The following is a 24,028-nucleotide window of genomic DNA, read 5'->3' on the forward strand; positions in this document are numbered from 1 at the left end:
TCAATCCTTTCGAAAAATAGCTTATTGCAGACACACACAGAGACGGACATCGCTAAGTCGAATCAGAATTTTCAAGAATATATATACATTGTTTTGTCTACCATGAGTATTTTAAGGACTAACAAACTGAATGACAAAGTTAATATACATACAAGTATGGCGGAGGTTCTAAAAATCGAGAAAATATGTGGATAATGAAAATATCTAATGTCGGTAGGTACTGTTATATAAACGCTACAAGAAAACAATGTTCTTTCACGAAATATAGAAATACTAAGTTTTACAGAAATCCGCTATATAATGTGGTTTAAATCGCCCAAATACTGAATATCCAAAGGTACTGTTTTATGGGTACTATAGTAAAAGGAGGAGTTTTTCCACCTTAGGTAGGACCGGTTACAAAAATATGGACCCATATGTCTCGTTTTCAATAGACACAATACAATCTAATGTGACAAATTTTCAAAGGTCTACGTCCAATAATGTGGGTGATATTGTGATTTCAACAGACAGACGGACAGAAAGACGGGCATATTTAAATCGACGTAGGCTTTTATACCCTCAGCCCCATGGCTAGAGAGGGTATACATCATTTGATACAGCCAAAACGTGCCTCATCGAAATAACGTTTTAAGACCTTAGGTCTCTTTGGACCAAATCCGCTGGTGGCTGGTGGGCATGATAACTCTCGAAGGAAGTATCCGATTTGATCCAAACTTGGTACATCGTAATATTATTATCAAACTTAGATAGAGTTCGGAGATGGGCAATATCGGTCCACTCCTTCTGGTACCTCCCCCAAAAATTGTCAACATTTTCAAAGAAAATAATTTACTGCACAGAAAGAGAAAGGACTATTCGTATTTGCTTCAACTTTCCGAATCCTAATATCTCCATCAGTGCTAGGTCAGATGCGAAAATGGACAATATCGGTTCACTCCATCAAGTACATCCTCCAAAAAGGGACAAAATTTTGAATAATTATACCTCTTATAAAATGTGATGTAAGTGTCCGATTCCGATCTTTCAATTACACACATCTCAATATTTTTATTAACCCAAGGTCTGGTGTGAAGATGGGATAAATCGGTTCACTCCTTCTGGTACCTTCCCCACAAAATTTTGAGTATCCATGAACCTCATAAAACACGAAATTAACAACCGATCAATCAGACTTGGTACATCTTTATATTTCCATCAACATAAGATCTTTTATAAAGATTGTAGAGATAGGACCATTTCTTCTGTACCTCCCCCACAAGGGGTCAAAGTTTTGAATACCAAAACGATCATAAGAACCGAAATAAGCATCCGATTTTCTTCAAATTACACACATCAAAATATTTTCATTAACACTAGGTCTGGTGTGAAGATAGGATATATCGGTTCACTCCTTCTGGTAAGGGTCAACATTTTCAGTATCCATGAACGTCATAAAACACGAAATATCCAAATATTTATGCTAACACAAGATCTGTTGTGATGCTGATATATATCTGCCAACCCCTTCTGGTACCTCACCCACAAAAGGTCACAAATTTCCAATACTTATATACGTCATAACTTGGGAAACAAGTCGGCGATTCTTTACAAATAAATATTTCTCTTAACTAGAATCTGATATGAATATGTAACATATTTGGCATAGAATTGGATTTGAATGTTCGATTTCCTTAAAATTTTGCACAAACCAATATTTTTTCTGAACATACCGATATTTTATCTGTTTTAGATGAAGTATGAAAATGGAATACTTCGGTCCGCTCTATCTGTTACTGGTCCGCTATATCTGTTGGTCAACAGTTTGAATAATCATAACTCATGATTGGGGATATGCATCTGTCCGCACAACCGACTGATATTTTTTACTTGTTATACTGATCATGTACATATATAATACATAATGGGGCGATAGGGCGATAATTTTAAGCTTTTACAAACGGTTCCACAAATTTAATATACCCTCCTTTCCATGGTACTCAACTGCGTTTATACTCCTGTTATATTTACTCCATCAGGTATTTGTGACAAGGCAAAACACATATAGAAATAACCTATTTTAAGAATAAAATAGTGTCCCATTAACATAAATATATTTAGGAATTCCCGCCATGCTATTCACAACTTCTCTCATGATGAGCGTATTATTGTACAAATACCGGGATATTTTAATATTGACATGCGCACAACAACATCAAGTGACAGAAGTCCTTTGAAACACAACAAAGACAAGGGATAACGTCACATAAATATAAATGGAAATGGATGGCGGTGGGAGCATTGGGAAAAAACACAACAATGAAAGCTGTTACTAACAAAAAGCTTTACAAACCATGGCATTAACTTTGAATGTCCTTTATCCTGTGAATTAGTTCGTCAGACCAACGCACAGAAAGTAGAAGTAGCACCGCACGGGCAATCATTACCATTCATCACAAACATATACATACACAGATTTTTGTGTTGATTTTTTATCGTTTAATTATTGGCATAATTATTGTTGCATTGTGAACAAAAAAATTGAAATAATAAATAAATAAAATAATTTAAAAAAACAAAATAACAAGAACCAACTTGTAACCGACCAATCAATCCCACAAAAAAAAACGAATTTATTTTTTTATAAAACGTGAAAGTGGCCAATGATTTTTTCTCATTCGAAAGTTTTAATTGAAAAAGTTTGTCATTGAGAGTGTGTTTGTAAATGAAAGTGAATATACAACAACAAATTTAACATTAAAGTTCAACAAGTCACAATTATTTAGGGAAAATTATAGACCTTATGTGAAAGCCTCTGTGGTATTTAGCTGCATACGCGACAATATTTCGAACCACACACCAATCCATCAAAGTTGCCAAGGAGCTATTTACAACGTCTCATACCAAACAAAAATGAAGCAAAATAATTAAAAAAAAAGTGAACAATTAAATCAAGAAAATATTTTACCCCTATAATTAAAAAACAAAATTTCTCAACGGAATATACTTCCCTCGCAAACAGGGACTGATTGACGACCAAAGCAAACGAACAACCACGGAACTGTTAGTTCATTTAAACCAAACTAAAAAATACCATAAAAAACGAGTTTTATAGCGCCTTTAAATTACTGTTATTGAAAGACCGCGGACAAATTTAATTTGAAATGGGTCGCCGCAAGGATAAACCACGCCTTATCCCAGAGCAGGATAAACGCATTTGCCGCGCCATATGCCTCTGCCAACTGACCATGGTGCTGTCCTGTGTGTCCATTGTTTATTTGAGTGTGGCTATTTATTCGCCCTCATTCAAGTGAGTTTTGTCTTTGTAATTGTATATTTGAACAAGTGCCGACTAGGAACGTTTTTATGGATATTGTTTACATGACGCAATAGGGAATTTTTTTAATTTCAGTCAAGTTTTTTTTTTATCAAAAAAGGTTATTATATAGTTCTAGTGTTTTGCATAAGTCTCCTCCCCCATTTAAGTTTATTTTCGACTAATTGAAGGACCTCCCAAAATTGTTTTAAATATTATAGTCCCTGTTTTGAATTTGCACTCAATTATTAATAGTTGGGAGATAATAATGTTGGTTTTGTAACGGATAGATTTGTTTATACTAATTATACCCTACACAACATAGTGGTAAGGGTATTATATCTCTGTGCATTTGTTTGTAACAGGGAGAAGGAAGCGAGATAGACCCATATTTACTTTTGAGGATCTTCATAGAATCACTTTCCGAGTCGATTCATTCATGTCAGTCCGTCCATGTATTTTTGTGAACAAAATGCAGGACGCATTTATTATCCGATTGAGATGAATTTTCCAAGCAACATTTGTTTGGCCCAAGGACGAACACTATTGAAATTGGTGATAATCGGATCAGATTTGGATATAGCTCCCATATATATCTTCAACTGATTTCGGGTTAATTGTGCACCAAATGGCCAATATAAGTCCTAATTACATGAATTTTGGTACATCCGAGCGAATTCAGTCTAGAAGCAAGCACATCCAATTTGAAGAAAATCGGTTCAGATATAGCTATAGCTCCCATATATATGTTTCATTCGATTTGTGTCCCCCACATTCGTAATATGTACCCCCACAAAAATTATGTTTAGTATCAGATATCACATGCAGCCCTGAAATTTATCTGCCAAATTGTATAAAGATAAGTTCAGATTTGGATATAGCTCCCAAATCTAGCTTCAACCGATTTCGGATTAATTATGCACCAAATGGCCAATATAAGTCCTAATTACATGAATTTTGGTACATCCGACCGAAAGTACATCAAATTTTGTGAAAATCGGTTCAGATATAGCTTTAGCTCCCATATATAAGTTTTCCATATATATGTGTCCTTAATTCGATTTTAGGTTTATTGTGCAAATAATGGCTAATATCAGCCCAAATGGAGTGAATTTTGGGACATTTTGTGGAACTCGGCTCCGATATATATTTTTATACCCTCCACCAAAAAAAGTATGGAGGGTATATTAAGTTCGTCATACCGTTTGCAACTCATCGAAATAATCATTTTAGACCCAACAAAGTATATATATTCTTGATCAGCGTAAAATTCTAAGACGATTTAGCCGTCCGTCTGTCCGTCTGTTGTAATCACGCTACAGTCTAAACGAATTAAGATAGGAAGCTAAAATTTTGCACAGATCTCTCACAAAAGCAGTCCCTTGTGGACATTTTACCCCTTCAGAAAGAATTGTCTATTTAGGTCCACGATATCGTATATCCCCCATATAACTGTACCCCCGATATTCGGTATTTTGATAATGTTAGCCACATTTTTCAATGGAATTGTCTTAAAATCCACACAAGTAGTTCCTTGTGAGTACTTTACCTCCTGAGAGAGAATTGTCTATACAGGTCCACGTTATCGTATATCCCCCATATAACGGTATATAACGAATTGTCTGAAATTCCACAAAAGGAGTCCCTTGTGGGAATTTTACCCCCTCAAAAATAATTGTCTATATATGTCCACGATATCGTATATCCCCCATATAACTGTACCCCGATATTCTGTATTTTGATGATGTTAGCCACATTTCTCAATGGAATTGTCTTAAAATCCCCACAAGTAGTTCCTTGTGAGTACTTCACCCCCTGAGAGAGAATTGTCTATACAGGTCCACGATATCGTATATCCCCATATATAACGGTACCCCCCGATATTCGGTATTTTTATGATTTTACCCACATTTTTCATCGGAATTGTCTGAAAATCCACACAAGGAGTTCCTTTTGGGTACTTTATACCTCGGCAGAGAATTATCTATATAGGTCCACGATATCGTATAGCCCTCATATAACGGTACCCCCAATATTCGGTATTTTGATGTTTTTAGCCATATTTTTCAACGGAATGGTCACAAGGGGTTCTTTGTACACAAGGGGTTCTTTGTGAGCACTTTACCCCCCGACAGAGAATTCTCTATATAGGTTAACGATAACGTATAGCTCCCATATAACGATACCCCGCGATATTCGGTATTTTGAAAATCCACACAAGGAGTTCCTTGTGAGTACTTTACACGCAGACATAGATTTGTCTTTATAGGTCCACAATATCGTATATCCCCACATATCGCACCTTCTTATATTAGATATTTTAAAGATTTTAAAAGAATTTTTAATGGATTTTATTATTTTTTTTTTTTTAAATTTTTCTAATTCGTTCTAAATGGTGGAGGGTATTCAAAGTTCGGCCCGGCCGAACTTACTGCTTTTTTACTTGTTTTAATATAATCTTTCTCGAATTGATATCATGCACTCTATAATAATGTTATTTGGTATTAAAAATTACAATGTCTTCGTCAAATTTAGTGAAAATCTATTCAGAATTGGATATGGCTCCCTATGAAGAATTGGATATGGCTCCCTGTGAAGAATTGGATATGGTTCCCTGTAAAACCAGATAGGTGGTACAAATAAATTCTTTTGTTTCGGAGCTCTACTAAATATGCTTATTGGTGTAGGTATCTTTACTGGTGTTTTTGGATGAAACCTAATTGTATTGATATTAAAAACTTGATATTGTGAAACAAGTAAAGCAATTTTCTGCCAGTTTGTATCGATTACAAACTCCAAATATCAAATTTGATACAATTCCGATGAAAAACGTAAAACAAAGAGGAAGTCACTTATAATTTACAATATTCATTTACATGTATTCTATACTAGCAAGTGCCCACTACATCGTCAGCGGAAAGTCCACCTAAAATCTTAGATTCATTCCAACAGATCGTGTTAGGTCTTTTTATACCCTCTACCATAGTAAGGAGGGTATATTAAGTTTGTCATTCCGTTTGTAACACCTCTACATTTTAGATAAATCATGTGAAAAAGCTGTAATTTCGGAAGGGCCAAACTTTGAATCCCCTCCACCATTTGGAACGAATGTCGCAATTTTCAAAAAAATAAAATCCGTTAAAAATTCTTTTAAAATCTTAAAAATACCGAATGTAGCCGTTATATAAGAGTCTATACGACGACGTGGACCTGCATAGCCAAATTTTCATAAGCCATTACAATATGCAAATGCAAAACTTGATAAAAAAAAAAAAAATCAGTGAATTATGTAGCTAAAATCATCAAAACACCGAATACAAGGAGGTACTACTATATGGGGGCTATACCAAAACGTGGACCTGCACAGACAATATTTTGTGTTAGGCTGTAGTATTCAATACAACCTTCAAATACCAAAGTTGAAACAATTCCGGGGAATAATGTCGCTAAAATCATCAAAGTACCAAATATCGGGAGGTACCGTTATATGGGGGCTATACCAAAACGTGGACCTACATCGCCCATTGTCAATACCAAAAGTCCTACAGACATAATACACATTTTAGTAAAATTATATCAACCTACTTCATTTCTTTCGGAAGCTAGAGTGATTTCCACAGACTAGTACTACACTTTCTACTACTTTCGCGGTTCCAACTCTATCCATTAACCAAATACCCAATTTAGTACCACTCAGTACTTTTCAAACAATTATAGTAGACAACTGAGACCAACAGAGGCCTTATTATCAAATTTCGGGATTCCAACTCTCTCTTCACCCAATACCAAATTTATTTCAAACCGCCGCCAAATGTCAAACCCAGATACCACCTGTAATCTAAATATAAAATTTCAGAATTTTATCTTTATCCCATCACACAATAACAAATATAGTACAATTCAGAACTTATCGCACAATTATAGTAAACATTTCCGAAACCATCTCCACTTTTCCAAACTACAAATTAACCGTTTTCAGATTTGAAGCGCTATATGTGTACTTAATATCAAATCGTGCCAAACGTAGTACTATTTAGTACTTTTCTTGCACTTGTAGTACACATTTCCAAAACCAAGCACCCAAACTTACCTCAATACAAATTTTTCAAAATTTCAGCTTCATCCGCCCTCAACCAAATTTAGTACCATTTAGTACAGTTTTCACACCTAGTACACATTTTCAAACCCATCTTCATATATCAATCTTACAAAATGATTTTCCTCGCTCAGGATACCAATTCCTTGGACTATTGTGTCTGGAGTATTTTGAAAAGCAAGGTTGGCACTAAAAAAGTACCAAAGTGTCGATCATCTTAAGCAAGCGCTTCGCAGGGAATGGGCCAAAATACCGCAGAGCAACATTCGGACAGCGTGTGACGGTTGCATTGGCCGTTTGAATGCCATACTTCGTGCCAAAGGTGACCAATTCGAACAAATCTAAACTTATTCTAAAATTTGACATTTTTTTCATTCAAAAAAATTTAAAATTACTTTGTTGCTGTTTTTTTTCATATCACAATGTAGATTAAGTTATTGTGCTTTTCAGCTGAATACTCTTACACATTTAAAACCATGGTAGGAAATGGAACAGCTTCGTAAAATTACTGAAATAGATTCTCTATTGACTGCAGGCAGGTCAAGTTCGAAGATGGGCTATATTGGTCCAGAATATCGTATAGCCCCCATAAAAGGTACCCCTCGATATTCGGTATTTTGACGATTGTAGGCAAAATTTTCAATGAAATTATCTAAAAGTCCACACAATGAGTTCCTTCTGAGTATTTACCCCCTGGAGGAGGAATGTCTATATAGGTCCACAGGGGTCTTCGTATAGGCCCCGTATTTCAGTACCTCCCTATATTCGTTATTTTAACGATTTTAGGTACAATATTCACAGCAATTTTTTGAAATTTGAAGTTCCTAATAGGTACTACTGACTGTGACAGAAAATTGTCTATGCAGGTCCAGGTCTTCGTATATCCCCGATATAGCGGTACCTTCCTATATTCGGTATTTTGATGATTTTAGCTAGAATATTCACAATTTGTATATTGTACACGTCTTCGTATAGACCCTAATATAACGGCTATATTTGGTATTTTTAAGTTTTTAATATGGATTTTCAACGGATTTTATTTTGTGAACATTTCCAAATTCTTTCCAAATGGTGAAGGGTATTCTAAGTTCGGCCAGGCCGAACTTACTGCTTTTTTACGTGTATATTCTACTATGATTGTAACGAAACACAAATAGAAGTAATAACAACCTTGATCCCAATATTGTATATCAGAAGAAAATAAGGAGATTATCAAGTAATATGTGTGTGAGTTCTCCTTGTCCATAGCTTTGGAATTTACATCAACAAACCAACTAACTCTTACCACCAATAAATTATTTATTCTAAAAATATTGATTTTTGTTAAGGAAATATTGTTGTTGTTGTTGAAAACATTTTCCACCCTTGTTCTATTTGTAGAGCCTTCAAGTCTGGTTTTGAACTGGATCCGGTAATGTGCCAAACACACAACTCTGAAATGCCAGACAGTCATTGTGCCTGGGCATCGTGCGGCGAATGGTGTCTAACACGAACCAGTGGCTTTTGTCCGCAGATATATTCAACAGTACGACGAAACGGCACCGATGTGCAATTTAACAATTGTTCAAAGAAGTTTTTTTCAAAAACGACATGTCCAATGGTAAGTTATTTAGGTTTTCTCTTTTGATGTTTATTTTGAACACCCACACATAGTGGTGGCTGGTGACAAGGGTCAGTGACAACACCGCAACAACAACAAGGATATGAAAACAAGAAGAAGAACAATAAGAAACGTTCATGGGGAGAAACTTTGCTAAAATATTGTTTGTTTGTGTTATGTGTATCTAAGAAAATATAATAAGAACAAGTAAAAAACATATTTAGTTCGCCGAGGCCGACATTTTTATAACATCCACCGCGTGAAAATTGGACAACAAGTGGATCTACATTAAACATTTTGGTAAGGGGTTTAATTGTTCGCTGAGAATCTAAAATGGCAAACCTTAAAAATATGGCTGTAAAATTCCAGGTGACTTTGAATAGGGATTGAATATTGGGCCCACTTCCATATTTTCCAGTGAAAAATCTTAAAAATCCCCTAAGTCGATGTTTCCGTTTTCCTGTTAATTTGTTGCGAGTTTCAAATTGCAAATTAAAAAAAAATCTGTTAAAGATGTGGCTAAATTCACCAAAATACCAAATATTCGAAGGTATCGCCTTAGGGGTGATAAAATAAATGATTTTTATGTTGGGCGCTATAGGAAGACATAGATATATGTAGGTAATGTCCTGCCACCAGAGGAAGAATCCGATACAACCTTTCAAATTTGGGAGAATTTCGTGGAATATGTGGCTGAAATCATCAAAACACCGAATATCGGGAGATGCCATCATAAGAAAACGTGGACCAATATTTCCAATGTTCCGCCACCGGAGCAAAACCCATTTAGAACTACAAATACCAATTTTTAGACAAATCCGTGGAAAATGAGTCTTAAGCCAAGATAACGTTATATGGGGCAATAATAAAACGTAGACCTATACAGCCAATGTTCAGCCACGAGGAGTAGAACCCGATATGTCCAATGTTCCGCCACCCGGGCAAAAACCCATTTAGAACTACAATTACCAATTTTTAGACAAATCGGTGGAAAATGAGTCTTAAGTCGTCAGCATTCCCAAGATAACGTTATTTGGGGCCATAATAAAACATAGACCCATACAGCCAATGTTCGGCCACTAGGAGTAGAACCCGATAAAACTATAAATATAAAATTTGGAAGAGCTCCGTGGCTAAATTATCATCAATCATGGCTTAATTATTATCAAAATACCGAGTATCGGGAGTTGCCGTCATAGGATCATTGTAGACCTATACGCACAATGTCCCGCCACCGGATCTAGAACCCATTAAAAACAACAAATACTAATTTTTAGACAAATTCGTGGAAAATTTGCCTAAAATCACCAAAATACCGAATATCGGGATTGCTTTGATCAATTTTTATGACTAAGAGTTATCAAATTCTTATTGAGAAAATGTACTCAGTAAAAACTAATCAGATAACCCAGAAGTCCGCTGGCCATTACAAATATACAATAGGAGAAAGTGAAATAACAGTGGTTAATAGCATACAACTAGCATCCGATTTAGATGAGTCGTATTGCTATAACATTGTGAAACCAAATCCATATTAGAATTAAAGACCAAAAAAATATAATAAAATGTTATCATCGCACTTGCATCTGAATCGGATATCGATAGATTTCGAACCCATCCAGCTTTCGCTTACCACGCGGTTGATTTCTGACCCATCCAACATTCGCTTAAATTGTTGGTACATTTCGGACTCGTCTGACTGCCTAGGTCATTGCTGTGTAAATGTAAGTAGAAATTGTATACAGGCTTTGGATGAGTCGCACCTACATTGCCATTGGTCTCAGTTGGAACTGCAGTTATCTATCAATACCCAAAATCCAATAAATTAGAGCGATACAAAGATAGATTTTGAATTACTCTTACTGAGAACATTTTCTCAGAATGAACAAAGACATAAAACCATAGATCATAGATCAGCCACGCTCACAATAGTGTGGTGGTATGAGACTCTCTCGCCTTGCGAAATCAATAGCAAATGAAAATCAAGAGAAATACGTATGCTTTGTTAATACTTTTTCGTTCAAGGGTGCTCATAGCTGCTATAAGGATTGGACAAAATACATATTGCCGTTTAAGGTCTCGATCAGAAAAGAATGCATTGGAAATATTACAGAAATCGCCGATAAATAGCGAAAACCGCGGAGAAAATCACCAGATTTGATGGACATGGTCTCAACAATCTGTTAAAGAACATTTCTTCTACAATGAACCGATAAAAACAGTGAAAGCTCTACACATACATATGTTTTGAAAGAATAGGGACACCCTAAGAAAAAATTGCATTTAGGGGGCAACTTTGTTCTACCTTCTATAACTATGTCACATAAAAATCTAATTATTTTTGAAAAAAAAAAAAACGTTTTAAAGTTTTTGACACATCAATATTCCCAAGGCTTGATGCGTCTGCCTGTATGCTTCTACCATGGTACGAAGTAGACAAGGTGAGCTAAGTTGGAAAAAGTTGCAAGTATGGATTGTAATGTCTATCAAAACAAATGTAACTTTTTTGATATCAAATAAACGGAACATCTTGTTGCATTGTTTTTGAATTAATAAACAAAAAACTCAGTCTGATTTATTTTTAATATACTGTTTCACATGTCTCCAAAGATTTATTTCGTTACAAGAAGGGGAAAAAATTCCGTCTATACTTTCGTTGTAAAAAATTTTGATTTCAACTGAATTTAATATTTTCTTAAAAAATTTTACACATTTAGCTACTTGGTTACGAACCAAAGTGATTTTTTGAAGATGAAAATGAGAGTTTTGTTTTAGTCTATCTTTATACTATATGGACTGCGACTGGACTACATACACCCTTATCACACATATTGACAAATGATGTTAACGGCGCCAACGCATGGGTCTTTCATATTTCTGTAGTTTTATAGTTGTCAGTTTTTGGGGACTGTATAAAAATAACAAATATGAGATAGTAAAACGAATCAGGTAGTTCCTCCTACTATGTAAGCATAAGTTTTTTTGCATTCAAAACAAAATCCATATATAATAAAAAGGTTAAACAGCCAAATTTACGTAATATTAATGCTATATGTAAAATGAAAAAACAACGTCGAAAATTTTTGTTACATTTTAAAAATTCCGAATATAAATATTACACTTATATGGGAGCTATACGAAAATGTGGTCTGTCTGAGAAGGGTTTGAACTCCAAATACCAAATTTGAGATAATTCTGTTGAAAATTGTAGCTAAAATTATAAAAATATATTATATCTATACAAAGATTTGTACAGGCAATTATCTGCCAGAGAAAGCGGTTTTATTGCGAATACCAAATTTGAAATAAAGTGTGTCTGAAATCATCAAAATGTGGGAACTGTACCGAAACTTGGACTTATATGAGCAATTCTATGCAAACAACAAACAAGCAAAATACCTCAAATCTGCAGGTATGGGGGATATACCAAAACGTGGACCTATGCGGACCATTTTCAATACCAAAAATAAGATAATATACGTATTCGTATACGGATCTAAAATACGTCTGAGTACAATTGTTTTAACTTGTTTTTACTTGATTTCGTTCAAAAGCTGGAGGGATTTCCACAAATAGACATGGAATATTATGTTGATCAAGAATATATATATGCCCTCCATACTATGGTGGAGGACATAAATAGCTCGGAGAGGTCCAGTGACCCCACGCTTCGCAGGAGGCTTATGGCACGTTTGTACAAAATTTTTACCCCGTTTAACAGTGATAATTGACCAATCACAATAAATGTAGCGTATGTGTCCTATAGAGATTTTTCAAGTACCTTTAAAGTTTATTTGACATAAAAGAGTTCACATTATGTTAAAAATATGCATCAATATTTTTCTGCATACCTACCTACTATGAATTCATGTTTACTACTTTGTATAACCCTAATGCAACGCACAGAGCCGAAAATACAATGACTTTTTTAACCATGTGCATGGTTAATTTTTTCATGGTAAATGTTTGAGATTACAAACACAAAATAACGTTATATAAGGTCAAATGTAGATGAAAAATAGTTTAATTAACGTTGTATAAGGTTGTTGTTTTTTGAGAGAGACGGAAAAATGTGAGAGATACATAAAAATTTAAAGAGCCTTCGGCTCTGTTGTGGTCAACAATTTTGAACTGCTTTGTGTTTGACGAAGTTCAATATTACAATATACGAAGTTGCAACGAATGTGACTGTCATATTCCCCCTCCTCCTCTTTATCGAATATCTTTCTGTGGTCTGAATATGTGTAAGAAAGATCAAATAGACAATCACTTCTTTAGTTGGTGTTGAATAGTGCAAGGGAGTAGTGCACGTGCTCGTGGGAATAGTGCTTGGTATAAAGGTAAGTAAAAGCTGGTGAAATTAACAAATATATTTGATTGTAATTTGTATTTGTTTTAATAGAAAACCCTGATACTATTTCAACATAGTAATGTGTTATTACTATATTCAAATTGTATCAGATTTGTCTATCAAATAAACTATAAATTACAATAAAGAAACAAAAATAACGGTAATACATGAAAAAACAAGCAACAACAACGTATATGCAGGGACAAGCAAAAATGAGGAGAGAAATAATGTGTGAGTGTTTATTCATACATATGTGTTCTTTTTGTCTTTGCTTGTGGCTGCTACGACGTACATTAGCGTATGCATTTGTCACCAAATGTACGTTGTTGTTGTTGTTGAAGCGACAGTGTTCATATTTATGTATATCTTTTTGTTTTTTCTTCTCAGTTGTTTTTTTCTCTGGTGTCTTTTTTTTTTGGGTGCTCGTGCGTACATTTTTGGTAAGTTGTGACAATACTATTTGCTTTTATTAACTACTAGTTTCTTCTTCTGTTTTTGCAGTCGGTGTTTGGCGTTTTGTAGTTTTTTTCACAATGGCTGAGGAATATAATTTAAAATCACTCGGTAAGGCGTTAAAAAATAAAATTTATATTAAACATATATCTTTCTTTACCAGCCCTCCCTTAAATATACATACAATTTGTAATGGAAATACATATTTTAGAAATATGCGGTATTAATAAATAAATAATAAATAAACTTGTAAAAATTACATTTTTCTTGTATTATTCAAACAAAGGTTAATATATTATTAAAAATTATCATATGAACTGTTTAGACAAACTGACTATGAAATGTTATTATTAACAATTCTCATGGTTACAAAAATTTAACAGTGCATTGTTAAAACAACAATTTTTTTTCAATATCAACAATTTTCGTGGTTAAAAAAGTCAATCATGGAATAGCTAAAGTAACGATGATTATTTTTAAATACCAGTCAACAAGAAAATGTTTAAATTAACCTTACATAACGTAGACTCCAAATCATGTTTATTTATGGTTAAGCTAACCTTGTATAAGGTTAATTTTTTTCTCTGTGCGATAACTCCCAATTTTTGGGATTTGGAAAAGTACAGACAAATTTGAAATTACGAGTTAAAATGTACTTTAGTGTGTGCCGGCCAAAATGTATAAAAATATGATCAAAATTGTATTTTATTTTATTTATTTATTTCTATTTATTTATTTATTTTTTTCTTTGCAGCCTGATATGAAAACTTTGGCAAAGTTCAATTGCAACAATGGTACCGAGTGCAATCATTTGAAAGGCGTATTTAACTGTACTAATGGTAAGAACACCTTTAAACCAAAATTCTCTTGTAATGTTTATGTACTCTTACATGCACAATTTTTAGGACACTGTAGAAATATGACTCAATCATTCCTGTGTCACCACAAGGCCGATGGACCAGTTATCAATTCAGCCAAGGATAACACCAAACTAAATGGTTTCTTTGAATGCAAGGGCATCCATTGTACAAAAATCCGAAAGCCATTTACGTGTGATCGAATTTGTAATGCGATTGGAACATCTGAACGAAATGTTATGCTAATGGAGGTAATGTCACCCACTGCTTTCTTTAAATTAATAAAGTCTAAAAATATTATAAAATATATTAAAAATATTTTTTGTCTTTAGGACAATAGTGTCATAACGGCAGATTGTGAAAATGCTGTCGCATTTAATGAGGCCAGGGGTAATGAGCCTGGCGTTCGCATTGATCCCACGGAATTTTGGAAACAAGACGATGGAGTTCTCTTGGCAAATTGTGCCTCAGTTACAATCGCAGATGTCCAAGGGGGCAGGACAATAACGTAAGCATCTTTATAAACAACATGTAAAACACATTAAGTTCGGTCGGACCGAACTTTCAATACCCTCCACCATTGGGTAAAGAAAACATTTTATATAAAAGTATCTGAATTCAAACGTCTTCCACTTTAAACTACAAATACTAGTAAGATACTAGTAATGCTGTTAAATTTTTCAAAAACCCATAAAGGAGGTGAGGCCATCATATGGCATTATAGACAATTTTCAACTTCAAGGATTGTCATCTACCAAATTTTCTTAAATACCAACTTTGAAACAATTTCGTGGGTAAATGTGACTAGGATTATCAAAATATCCAACTTCGGTGGGTATCGCTAGAGGACAACATGGATCTATATATTCAATGTTCCGCCACAGGAGGTAGATCCTATTATGAACTACAAATACCAATTTTTGGACAAACCCGTAGAAAATGTGGCAAAAATCTTCAAAATATCGATATCGGAGGTACTACTATACGGGGGCTATACAAAAACATGGACCTATACATATCATGTTCGCCACCGGAGCTAGCATGCATTTTTTGTAATGGGCTGTAGTACCTATTACGAACTTTGAAACAATTCCGGTAAAAAATATCTCTAAAATCATCAAAATACCGAACCTTGGAAGGTACCGTTATATGGGGGCTATATAAAAGTGGATCGACATGGCCCACTTACGAACTGCCTACTGATAAAATACACATGTGTCCAAAATTAAAGCCTATATCTCAATTCGTTCGAGTGTGATTACAACAAACGGACACACAGACAGACGAACATTGCTAAACTTACTTGGAAATTTACACCGATCAAGAATTTATATACTTTGTGGGGTCTAAAATGTACATTTCGTGGTGTTACAAACGGAATGACGGAACAATAATGGAGGAATAGTGGAAGGTATAAAAAGCAATAAGTGTAAATTGAGAGAGGACATTTGTACCACTGTCAAAAGCCTATGATATAGAAAGGGGTACTTCGCCATCGCCAACTTTGCTTGTAAAGCAAGATTTCAATAAAAGTGCGAACCAAATCAATTTATTTTATTGATAACTTGGTTTCAGATTAAAACTACAATAAAGGCATTCTTCAAACTCTTTAAGAGTTCCTTTTTCAAAATTTTTTGAATAAAAGTACTGTACTGCCCGAATATGACTTGACTTGTTAGTTATACAACTAATATTGATCGCGAAATGAGTGAAAAAACTCAATTTCCGCGTATCTAATATTTTATTAAAGTCTTCCTGTTCAATTATATTGCAACATTTTCTTTTACCATGTATTTTTATAAATCTTTTACAGCGCCAAGGATTGCATAAATGGAACTCTCTTGCCACCAGGAACTTTACCAAATTCATCTATGAATTTTACCGATTTTTGGAAAATCTATGCCGAAAGTAAAGTTGAAGTAGATCCGGAACAACGATTTTTACCCAATCAACATAATTTGACAATATATAAATCCAAAAAGTTATTTATCAATTTGGAGGGTTGTGTCAATACGCTCAGGGGTGAGTGTAAAGAGTTCTGGGCCCGTCATGGTGCAGATGGTGACAATAATACTGCAATGTCCAGATATCAATGTTATTATAATAAGGTAAGTTTTTTGCTGCCACCTAAGAATTTATTACATTAATAAATAGTATATAAATGAGATTGAGAAGTGGCAAAATATATCCCATTTTCAAATTAAGTGGGATTTTCTTCAAATCTATGGGAAAATTATTCAAAATAAAAAAACGCATAAAATTCTATTAAAATGCATGAAATATTTATTTGAATTAATAGTATGGTCCATATCTCAATAAGAAATATTGCTCAACTCCAAGGAAGCTAGGAAAATGCTACTCTGTACTGGAGTCTTATTATATCAAATAGACTGCAACATTAAGATTTTTCATAAAATAATAATTCTAGGGAAAACCACAAAACTTGAATGGAAAATTGGGGGTTTTCCACTAAATTGAATCCATGATAGTAAAAAGAGGTTTTTTTTACCCAAATTGTATTTTTGTATTATCTCTAAATTTTGAAATAATTTCAAATTATTTTCATTTCCATTCAAAACCATACACACACATGTTCAAACTGTGTACATGTTATGACAGAATAGGGACACCAAAAGAAACAAGTAAAAAAATCAGTAACTTTGTCCGGCCCGTACTTTGAATACCCTCCACCATTTGGAAGGAATTTGGAATTTAGAAATTTTCAAAAAATAAAATCCGTTAAAAATTCTGTTAAAATCTTTAAAATACCTAATATAGCCGTTATATTGGGGTCTATACGAAGAGGTGGACTTGCATAGCCAACTTTGTCATAAACCATTACAAATACGTAACTTGAAAAAAATTTAGCTTAAATCATCAGAATACCGAAGATTGGGAGGTACCGTTATATGGAAGCCATACGAAGACGTAGGTCTGCATACGCAATTTTTTGTTATAGGTTGTAGTGCCCATTACGAATTCTGAATACTTGTTTGGTATTCAGAATTCGGTGAATAATGTCCCTAAAATCGTCAAAATATCGAATAACGTGGGGGTAAAAGTGCTTAGAAAGAACTGCTAGTATGTGGACCTATATAGATAATACTCTTCCAGGGAGTAAAGTACCCAGAAGGAACTCCTGTGTGGATTTTCAGGCAATTTCATTGAAAATTTTGATTACAGTGATTAAAATACCGAATATCGGGGGGGCCGTTATATAGGGAATATACGATATCGTTAACCGATATAGCCCCTCTACTTTGACCTGCCTGAAGACAAAAGACTGATCTGTGGAATTTTTTTGCTTTATTTGTTTTGACTCTAGCGTGATAACAACAGATAGACAGACGGACAAACGGACAGGGCTAAATCGTCTTAGAATTTTACGCTTTACATATAACGTCCATATAACGGTACCACCCGATATTCCGTATTTTAATGATTTTCGCCACATTTTTCACGACTTTGTTTAAAAATGGGTGTTTGTAGATCATAATGGGTTCTCTCTCCGGTCCCGAAACATTGTATGTATAGGTCCACGTTTTCGTATAGCCCCCATATAACGTTACCACCTGATATTCGGTATTTTTATGACTTTTGTCACATTTTTCCATGGATTTGTAAAAAATTGGTATTTATAGTTCGTAATGGGTTCCAGCTCCGGTGGCAGAGCATTGAAAATTTAGGTGTACCTAAAATCATCAAAATACGTAATATAGAGAGGTACCGATATTTAGAGGCTATGCGAAAACCAGAACCTGCACATACAATTATCTGTCACATGCTGTAGTATCGGTTACAAACTGCAAATACGAAATTTGAAACAATTCCGGTTAATAATATGGCTAATAAATAATATGGCTAATAATAATAAAATAAATAAATTAAAATACTGAATACGGGGAGGTACCGTTATATGGGGCCTATACGAAGACGTAGACCTGTTTGTGCAATTTTCTGTCATAGATACCCATTAGGAACTATAAATGGCAAATTTGAAAGATTTCCGGTGAAATGTGTCACAGAAATCATCCAAATACCGAATATTTCTAGTTATATGAGGACTATATCAAAACTTAGACCTGCATTGAAACTTCTATGTAAAAATGTTTCATACATAATGGGAACATATTCTGCCAATTTACAACAAATTTGGGTTAAAATTGGGACCAAAGCAGCCAAAAAGCCTTATGTCTGTCAGAACAGTTGTATGAGGGCCAAACCAAACTTGGACCCATATAGCCCATTTTAAATAACAAAAGTCCTGCAGAACAAACACACATCTGAGAAAAAATGTTTCAAACTACTTCATTTCGTTCGGAAGCTAAAGTGATTTCCACAGAAGGACAGACGGACGGACATGGCAAAATCGACATAGTATTTTATGCTGATCAAGAATATTTCTATTTTGAATCAAAAATTATAATGACAAACTTAATATATCCTCCATACTGTGAACAAATTTTGACATTTCACCTGGTTTTTAAAATATGTAGGAACACCTTGTCATTGTGCCGTGTACTCGACCGCGTCATTTTTCAAATCAAATTTATTTTCATATCTGAAATATTTATGTGTGACGAGTGGCATATGTTACAAAAATTATAAATTATTTTAGGCGTTCTAAGGCACATAAAAAAGTTATATGTTAACATCTCAGGAAGGCAAATTTAATCTATCTTGTCTTAGGCGACTTACAAAAATAGAGATTTTAAACCCTTCATCTTCAGTTCTTGTGTAGTTGACGAATAACGTTTTATTTTAAGCCAGTTTAACAGGCTGGAAAATGTTGGTAAATTAAATTAAGGCCAAATTGGGGATGACGATTTTTTAGTGTAATTTATAAAGGGCGGTTACATAAAGTAGTTAAGACTATTCCAGTAATTGAATAATGTCTTACAAATGTAATTAATACCTTTTCAGGATCCTAATGTGGAGTTTGTAACGGCTAGATATGATTTGAAAAAAGTTTACAATGAACTTATGATATCCCTCATTTTACCAATTGTGCTGTTCGTCATTTCATCGATATCACTCATTGTCATAACGAAATTAGTGAAGGTATGAATGATAATTACGATTTCTACGTTTGCGGATATCCATTGTATGTTTGATTATTTTCCAGGTTGGAGATGATGCCAAAATGCGTTGTATTTGTGCTGCAGACAACGATGACACTGATGAAATATATTCGGCCCGTAAAAGTGTAAGGGCTAGACAGAAGGAAACCAATGAAGCTAATGAAAATCTAAATCAGTTATCTAATTTAGAGGTAAGAACTGTAATTAATTGCGTATTATTTCTTGCGATTTTTATACCCTACAACACTATGTGTTGGGGGTATTATAAGTTTGATTGGGCCAGAATTTATGTAACACCTCGAAATATTGGTTTCCCATATAGGAAAGTATATATAGATCTTCCTAGCTCGCCGAGCTGAGTCGATCTAGCTATGTATGTCCGTCCGTCCGTCCGTCCGTCTGTCCGTCTGTCCATGTTAATTTGTAATCACTCTACAGGTCGCAATTATGGTCCGATCTTCACGAAATTTAAAATGGAGGTGGGGTTAGGGTCAGAATAGAAGCCTATTTCTTTTGGAGATGATCGCCAAATGTTTAGGGGTTGAAATGGACCAAATATTGAAAAAATATCGGATTTTGCAGTAGCTATACAGGTCGCAATTATAGACCAATCGACGCGGAATTTCGTATGTAGCTAGAGTTTAGGGCGTGGAAGAAGCCTACCAATTAGGGTGGTCATCGGATAATATTTAGCGGGTAAAATAGACCATATCTTTTGTGTTGAAAAAATTCAACATTTTTCATTAAACCGCGAATATTTTAAATCCCGGCGAAATCAAGAAGCCATGACAAGGTTACTTCTGACCTTTACATTGATGTTAACATCCAACAAATCGTGTCTATCAAAGAAGATATGCTTGAAAGATCTGAACGGCTGAACTGATTTCGACAGTTCTCATTAATTCAGAATGGCCTCTTGGCAGGAAAGAAAAAACGTCTAAAAATCGCATAAAAATATCTCTCTTAAGATGAAAATATTGATTTTGTAATATTTTCTCATATTTGCTCAATTTTGTCATATTTTTGGCATATTTTCATTTTGAATTAAACATTTGGTAATATTTCTACAGCTAACAAAACTAAGTAGTTAGGATATCAGGATATCATATACAGATGGCATTTATGGCCCGATCCTTACGAAAGTTTGCATGGGGATAAGATGAGGGTCAGAATAGAAGCCTACTCTTTTTGCAGGTTCTTCTTGCAGGTTCTGAAACAGAGTTTCAGTATTGCTCTCTTCTAAAACTTGCAAGAATTTACTAAATTTGTAATATATCGATAACATAAAAGGAACATTAATTATCGTAGTAAAAATTTTTACATTCTTGCAGTTCTGAAACGGGAGCTATATCTAAATCTGATCCCATTATTACCAATGTCAATAGGGTTCGTCCTTGGGCCAAACAAATATTATTTCCTAAATTTCATCTCAATCAGATAACATATGCGACCTGCATTTTGTTCAGAAGAATACATGGACGGCCGGACGGACAGACTGACATTCATAAATTGACTGATTCTAGGAATATCCTCAGAAGTAACTATGGGCCTATCTCGCTTCCTTCTCCCTGTTACAAACAAATGCAAAAAGACATAATAATCTTACCACAATGTGGTGTAGGGTATAAAACATGTGGTACTATGTTTCATTTTCTATACCTGTTTACAGGCAAAGTAAGCTCTACCCTCCATCATTCGGAAGGAAAATTCCAAAAAAATCCATTGAAAATATATTCCATCGTTATATAAGGGATATACGGTATTTTAGACCTATATAGACTATTCTTTTCCTGGGGATAATGTACTCACAAGGAACTCCTTTTGTGAATTTAAGACAATGATTTAAGACAATGCAATGAAAAATGTGGCTAAAATCGTCAAAACACCGAATGTCAGAAGGTACCGTTATATGGGAGCTAACGATATCGTGAACCTATATAGACAATTCTCTTCCAGGCACCAAAGTACTCAGAATCAACTTCTTGTTTGTATTTTCAGACAATTCCATTGAAAAATGTGACTAAAATAATAAAAATACGGAATATAAACTTGACCTGTCTGAAGGCAAGAGGCAGATCATTGCAAAATTTTAGTTAATCAAATATATATATATATATATATATATATATATATATATATATATATATATATATATATATATATATATATATATATATATATATATATATATATATATATATATATATATATATACATATATATATATATATATATATATATATATATATATATATATATATATATATATATATATATATATATATATATATATACTTTGTTGGGTTTAAAATTATTATTTCGATGAGTTACAAACGGAATGACGAACTTTATATACCCTCCATACTATGTATGGGGGAGGGTATAAAAAAATATAAAATGAAAACTATTCCTTTATAAAATTTCAAAGTAACGAAACCTCTATTGTTGTTTCACTCTGTTTTGATAAAACATGAGTTGTCGACGAGAAGAGACAAATATCAGAATTCCCCTATGTGTGTGAACTTTTTTAAGTAGTAATAGTAAAATAATCCCTAAACACTGTCATTTTATTTTAAAATAAATAATTGTTTCTTTTAGGATATGGATATTAGCCCCAGCGATACACAGGGTATGATCGGTAGCACAAAGTATTTATTACCACAGAATGCAACCAATGAGTCGGCCAATACGGACCACAGCAATGATGATGAAAAAGCCTTAACATGCGATGTTCCCGAAAAACCTCTAGTTGTAATTTAAAATGAGAAACGAACCCACCAAAAACAAAATATATAACCGAATATTACCAACTGCATTAATCTACGAAATGTTTAAAATTACTTTATATGTATGTGTTTGAATGTGTATACTCGACCTGGAACAAACCGGATAGTAAGAAAACACCATCATTTCCTACCTCTCATCATCACCAAAAGCAACAGAATTAAATGTTCTATTTACAATTGTCATAGAATTGCATAAATGTTGTATAGAATCAAATCACAGTCGTACCTTGATAGTATATGAATGTTCTATTTCGTCCAGGAACAATGCAAAATTTACGATATACCTATTAACACTTTGAACTTAATGACAATTATTTGTTTATGAATATATACATACAATTTTACAAATCGTACGCATTACATCTTACACTTTTTTTTCTAAAATTTCACTGAACTCATTATGGAAAAATAAAAAAAAAAACAAAAACAAAAAAAAATATAACTGCCTTCAATGTTAACTACAGCGTAATCGAGAAAAAACTAACAAACATACTGTCTTAACGCAATAAAGAAACAAACGAATAACATCAAATTTATTAAAATACAAAACTTATTATGTGATTTTCAAAACTAAAACTAAAATAAATATTTCTATAAAAACAAAAGTTTACTGAATATTTATTTTGTAAAATTCCGTATAAAAGCCGGGTCGAAGTTCGAAAACCCTCCACCATTTGGAACGAATTTGGCAAATTTAAAAAAAAAAATCTGTTAAAATCTTAAAAATATCGTATGTAGCCGTATGTAAACGACGACGTGGACGTACGAAGGCAACTTTTTCATAAGCCAATGCAATATTTTTATGCGAAACTTGAACAAAAATTCGGTGAATAATGTAGCTAAAACCATCAAAATATATGGGGGCTATACGAAGACGTGGACCTGCACAGACAATTTTCTGTCATAGGCTGTATTATCCATTACGAACTTCAAATACCAAATTTGAAACGAATCTGATGAATAATGTCGCTAAAAGCATCAATATACCGAATATCGGGAGGCACCATTATATGGGAGCTATACGAAAACGTGGGCCTACATGGCCCATTTTCAATACCAAAAGTCCTACAGACATAATATACATTGGAGTAAAATTTTATCGATCCACTTAATTTCGTTCGGAAACTAGAGTGATTTCTGCAGATGGATAGACGGACGGACATCGCTAAATCGACATAGAATTTTATGCTGATTTATGCTGATCAAGAATATACATACTTTGTGGGATCCAAAATGTATGTTTCGAGGTGTTACAAACGAAATGACAAACTTAATATACCCTCCATACTATGGTGAACGGTATAAAAATAATTTTGAATATTTTAAATTTTTGTTGAAATTTATGTTCACATTTACAGCATTTAGCGAGAATACATTTTTATACCCTTTACCTCTCCTTAAATATTCATCGTAAACCCAATTAAGTATATATAGCATTTTCAGATTAAATGAAACCTTTTGCAATTCAAATGAAACTTTTTGCAGCGGAAATGAATCCTTTTGCAGTGG

At 33.9% G+C, this 24,028-nt stretch overlaps 1 protein-coding gene and 1 long non-coding RNA gene across 3 annotated transcripts; both read left to right on the forward strand.

Annotated features, from left to right (window-relative positions):
- The first annotated feature begins 2,384 nt into the window (after nucleotides 1-2,384).
- On the forward strand, nucleotides 2,385-22,552 carry LOC101888555 (uncharacterized). 2 transcript variants are annotated; one of them, XM_005190790.4, is made up of 9 exons: nucleotides 2,385-3,289; nucleotides 8,772-8,991; nucleotides 14,550-14,634; nucleotides 14,701-14,903; nucleotides 14,985-15,160; nucleotides 16,466-16,760; nucleotides 19,576-19,713; nucleotides 19,778-19,924; nucleotides 22,332-22,552. In XM_005190790.4, the coding sequence occupies exons 1-9, from the start codon at nucleotides 3,144-3,146 to the stop codon at nucleotides 22,491-22,493; spliced, it is 1,572 nt and encodes a 523-aa protein (XP_005190847.1). In that variant the 5' UTR covers nucleotides 2,385-3,143; the 3' UTR covers nucleotides 22,494-22,552. The 2 variants fall into 2 exon arrangements, with proteins under 2 accessions (XP_005190847.1, XP_058980441.1); XM_059124458.1 differs by lacking the exon at nucleotides 8,772-8,991.
- On the forward strand, nucleotides 12,904-14,054 carry LOC131803331 (uncharacterized). The gene is made up of 3 exons (XR_009342525.1): nucleotides 12,904-13,331; nucleotides 13,730-13,782; nucleotides 13,844-14,054. It is a non-coding gene; the product is annotated as an uncharacterized LOC131803331 (long non-coding RNA).
- Nucleotides 22,553-24,028: the final 1,476 nt, after the last annotated feature.

Source organism: Musca domestica, unplaced genomic scaffold (genome assembly GCF_030504385.1).
Source record: "Musca domestica strain aabys unplaced genomic scaffold, Musca_domestica.polishedcontigs.V.1.1 29, whole genome shotgun sequence".
In the NCBI taxonomy this organism is placed as follows: domain Eukaryota; kingdom Metazoa; phylum Arthropoda; class Insecta; order Diptera; family Muscidae; genus Musca; species Musca domestica.

What these genes read in the sequence shown, in the direction of transcription:
- LOC101888555 (XM_005190790.4), top strand. Translation starts at nt 3,144, where the DNA reads ATGGGTCGCCGCAAGGATAAACCACGCCTTATCCCAGAGCAGGATAAA. An exon ending in ATTTATTCGCCCTCATTCAA is followed by an intron (nt 3,290 to 8,771) that starts GTGAGTTTTGTC and finishes TTCTATTTGTAG; the next exon opens with AGCCTTCAAGTCTGGTTTTG. An exon ending in TCATAACGAAATTAGTGAAG is followed by an intron (nt 19,714 to 19,777) that starts GTATGAATGATA and finishes ATTATTTTCCAG; the next exon opens with GTTGGAGATGATGCCAAAAT.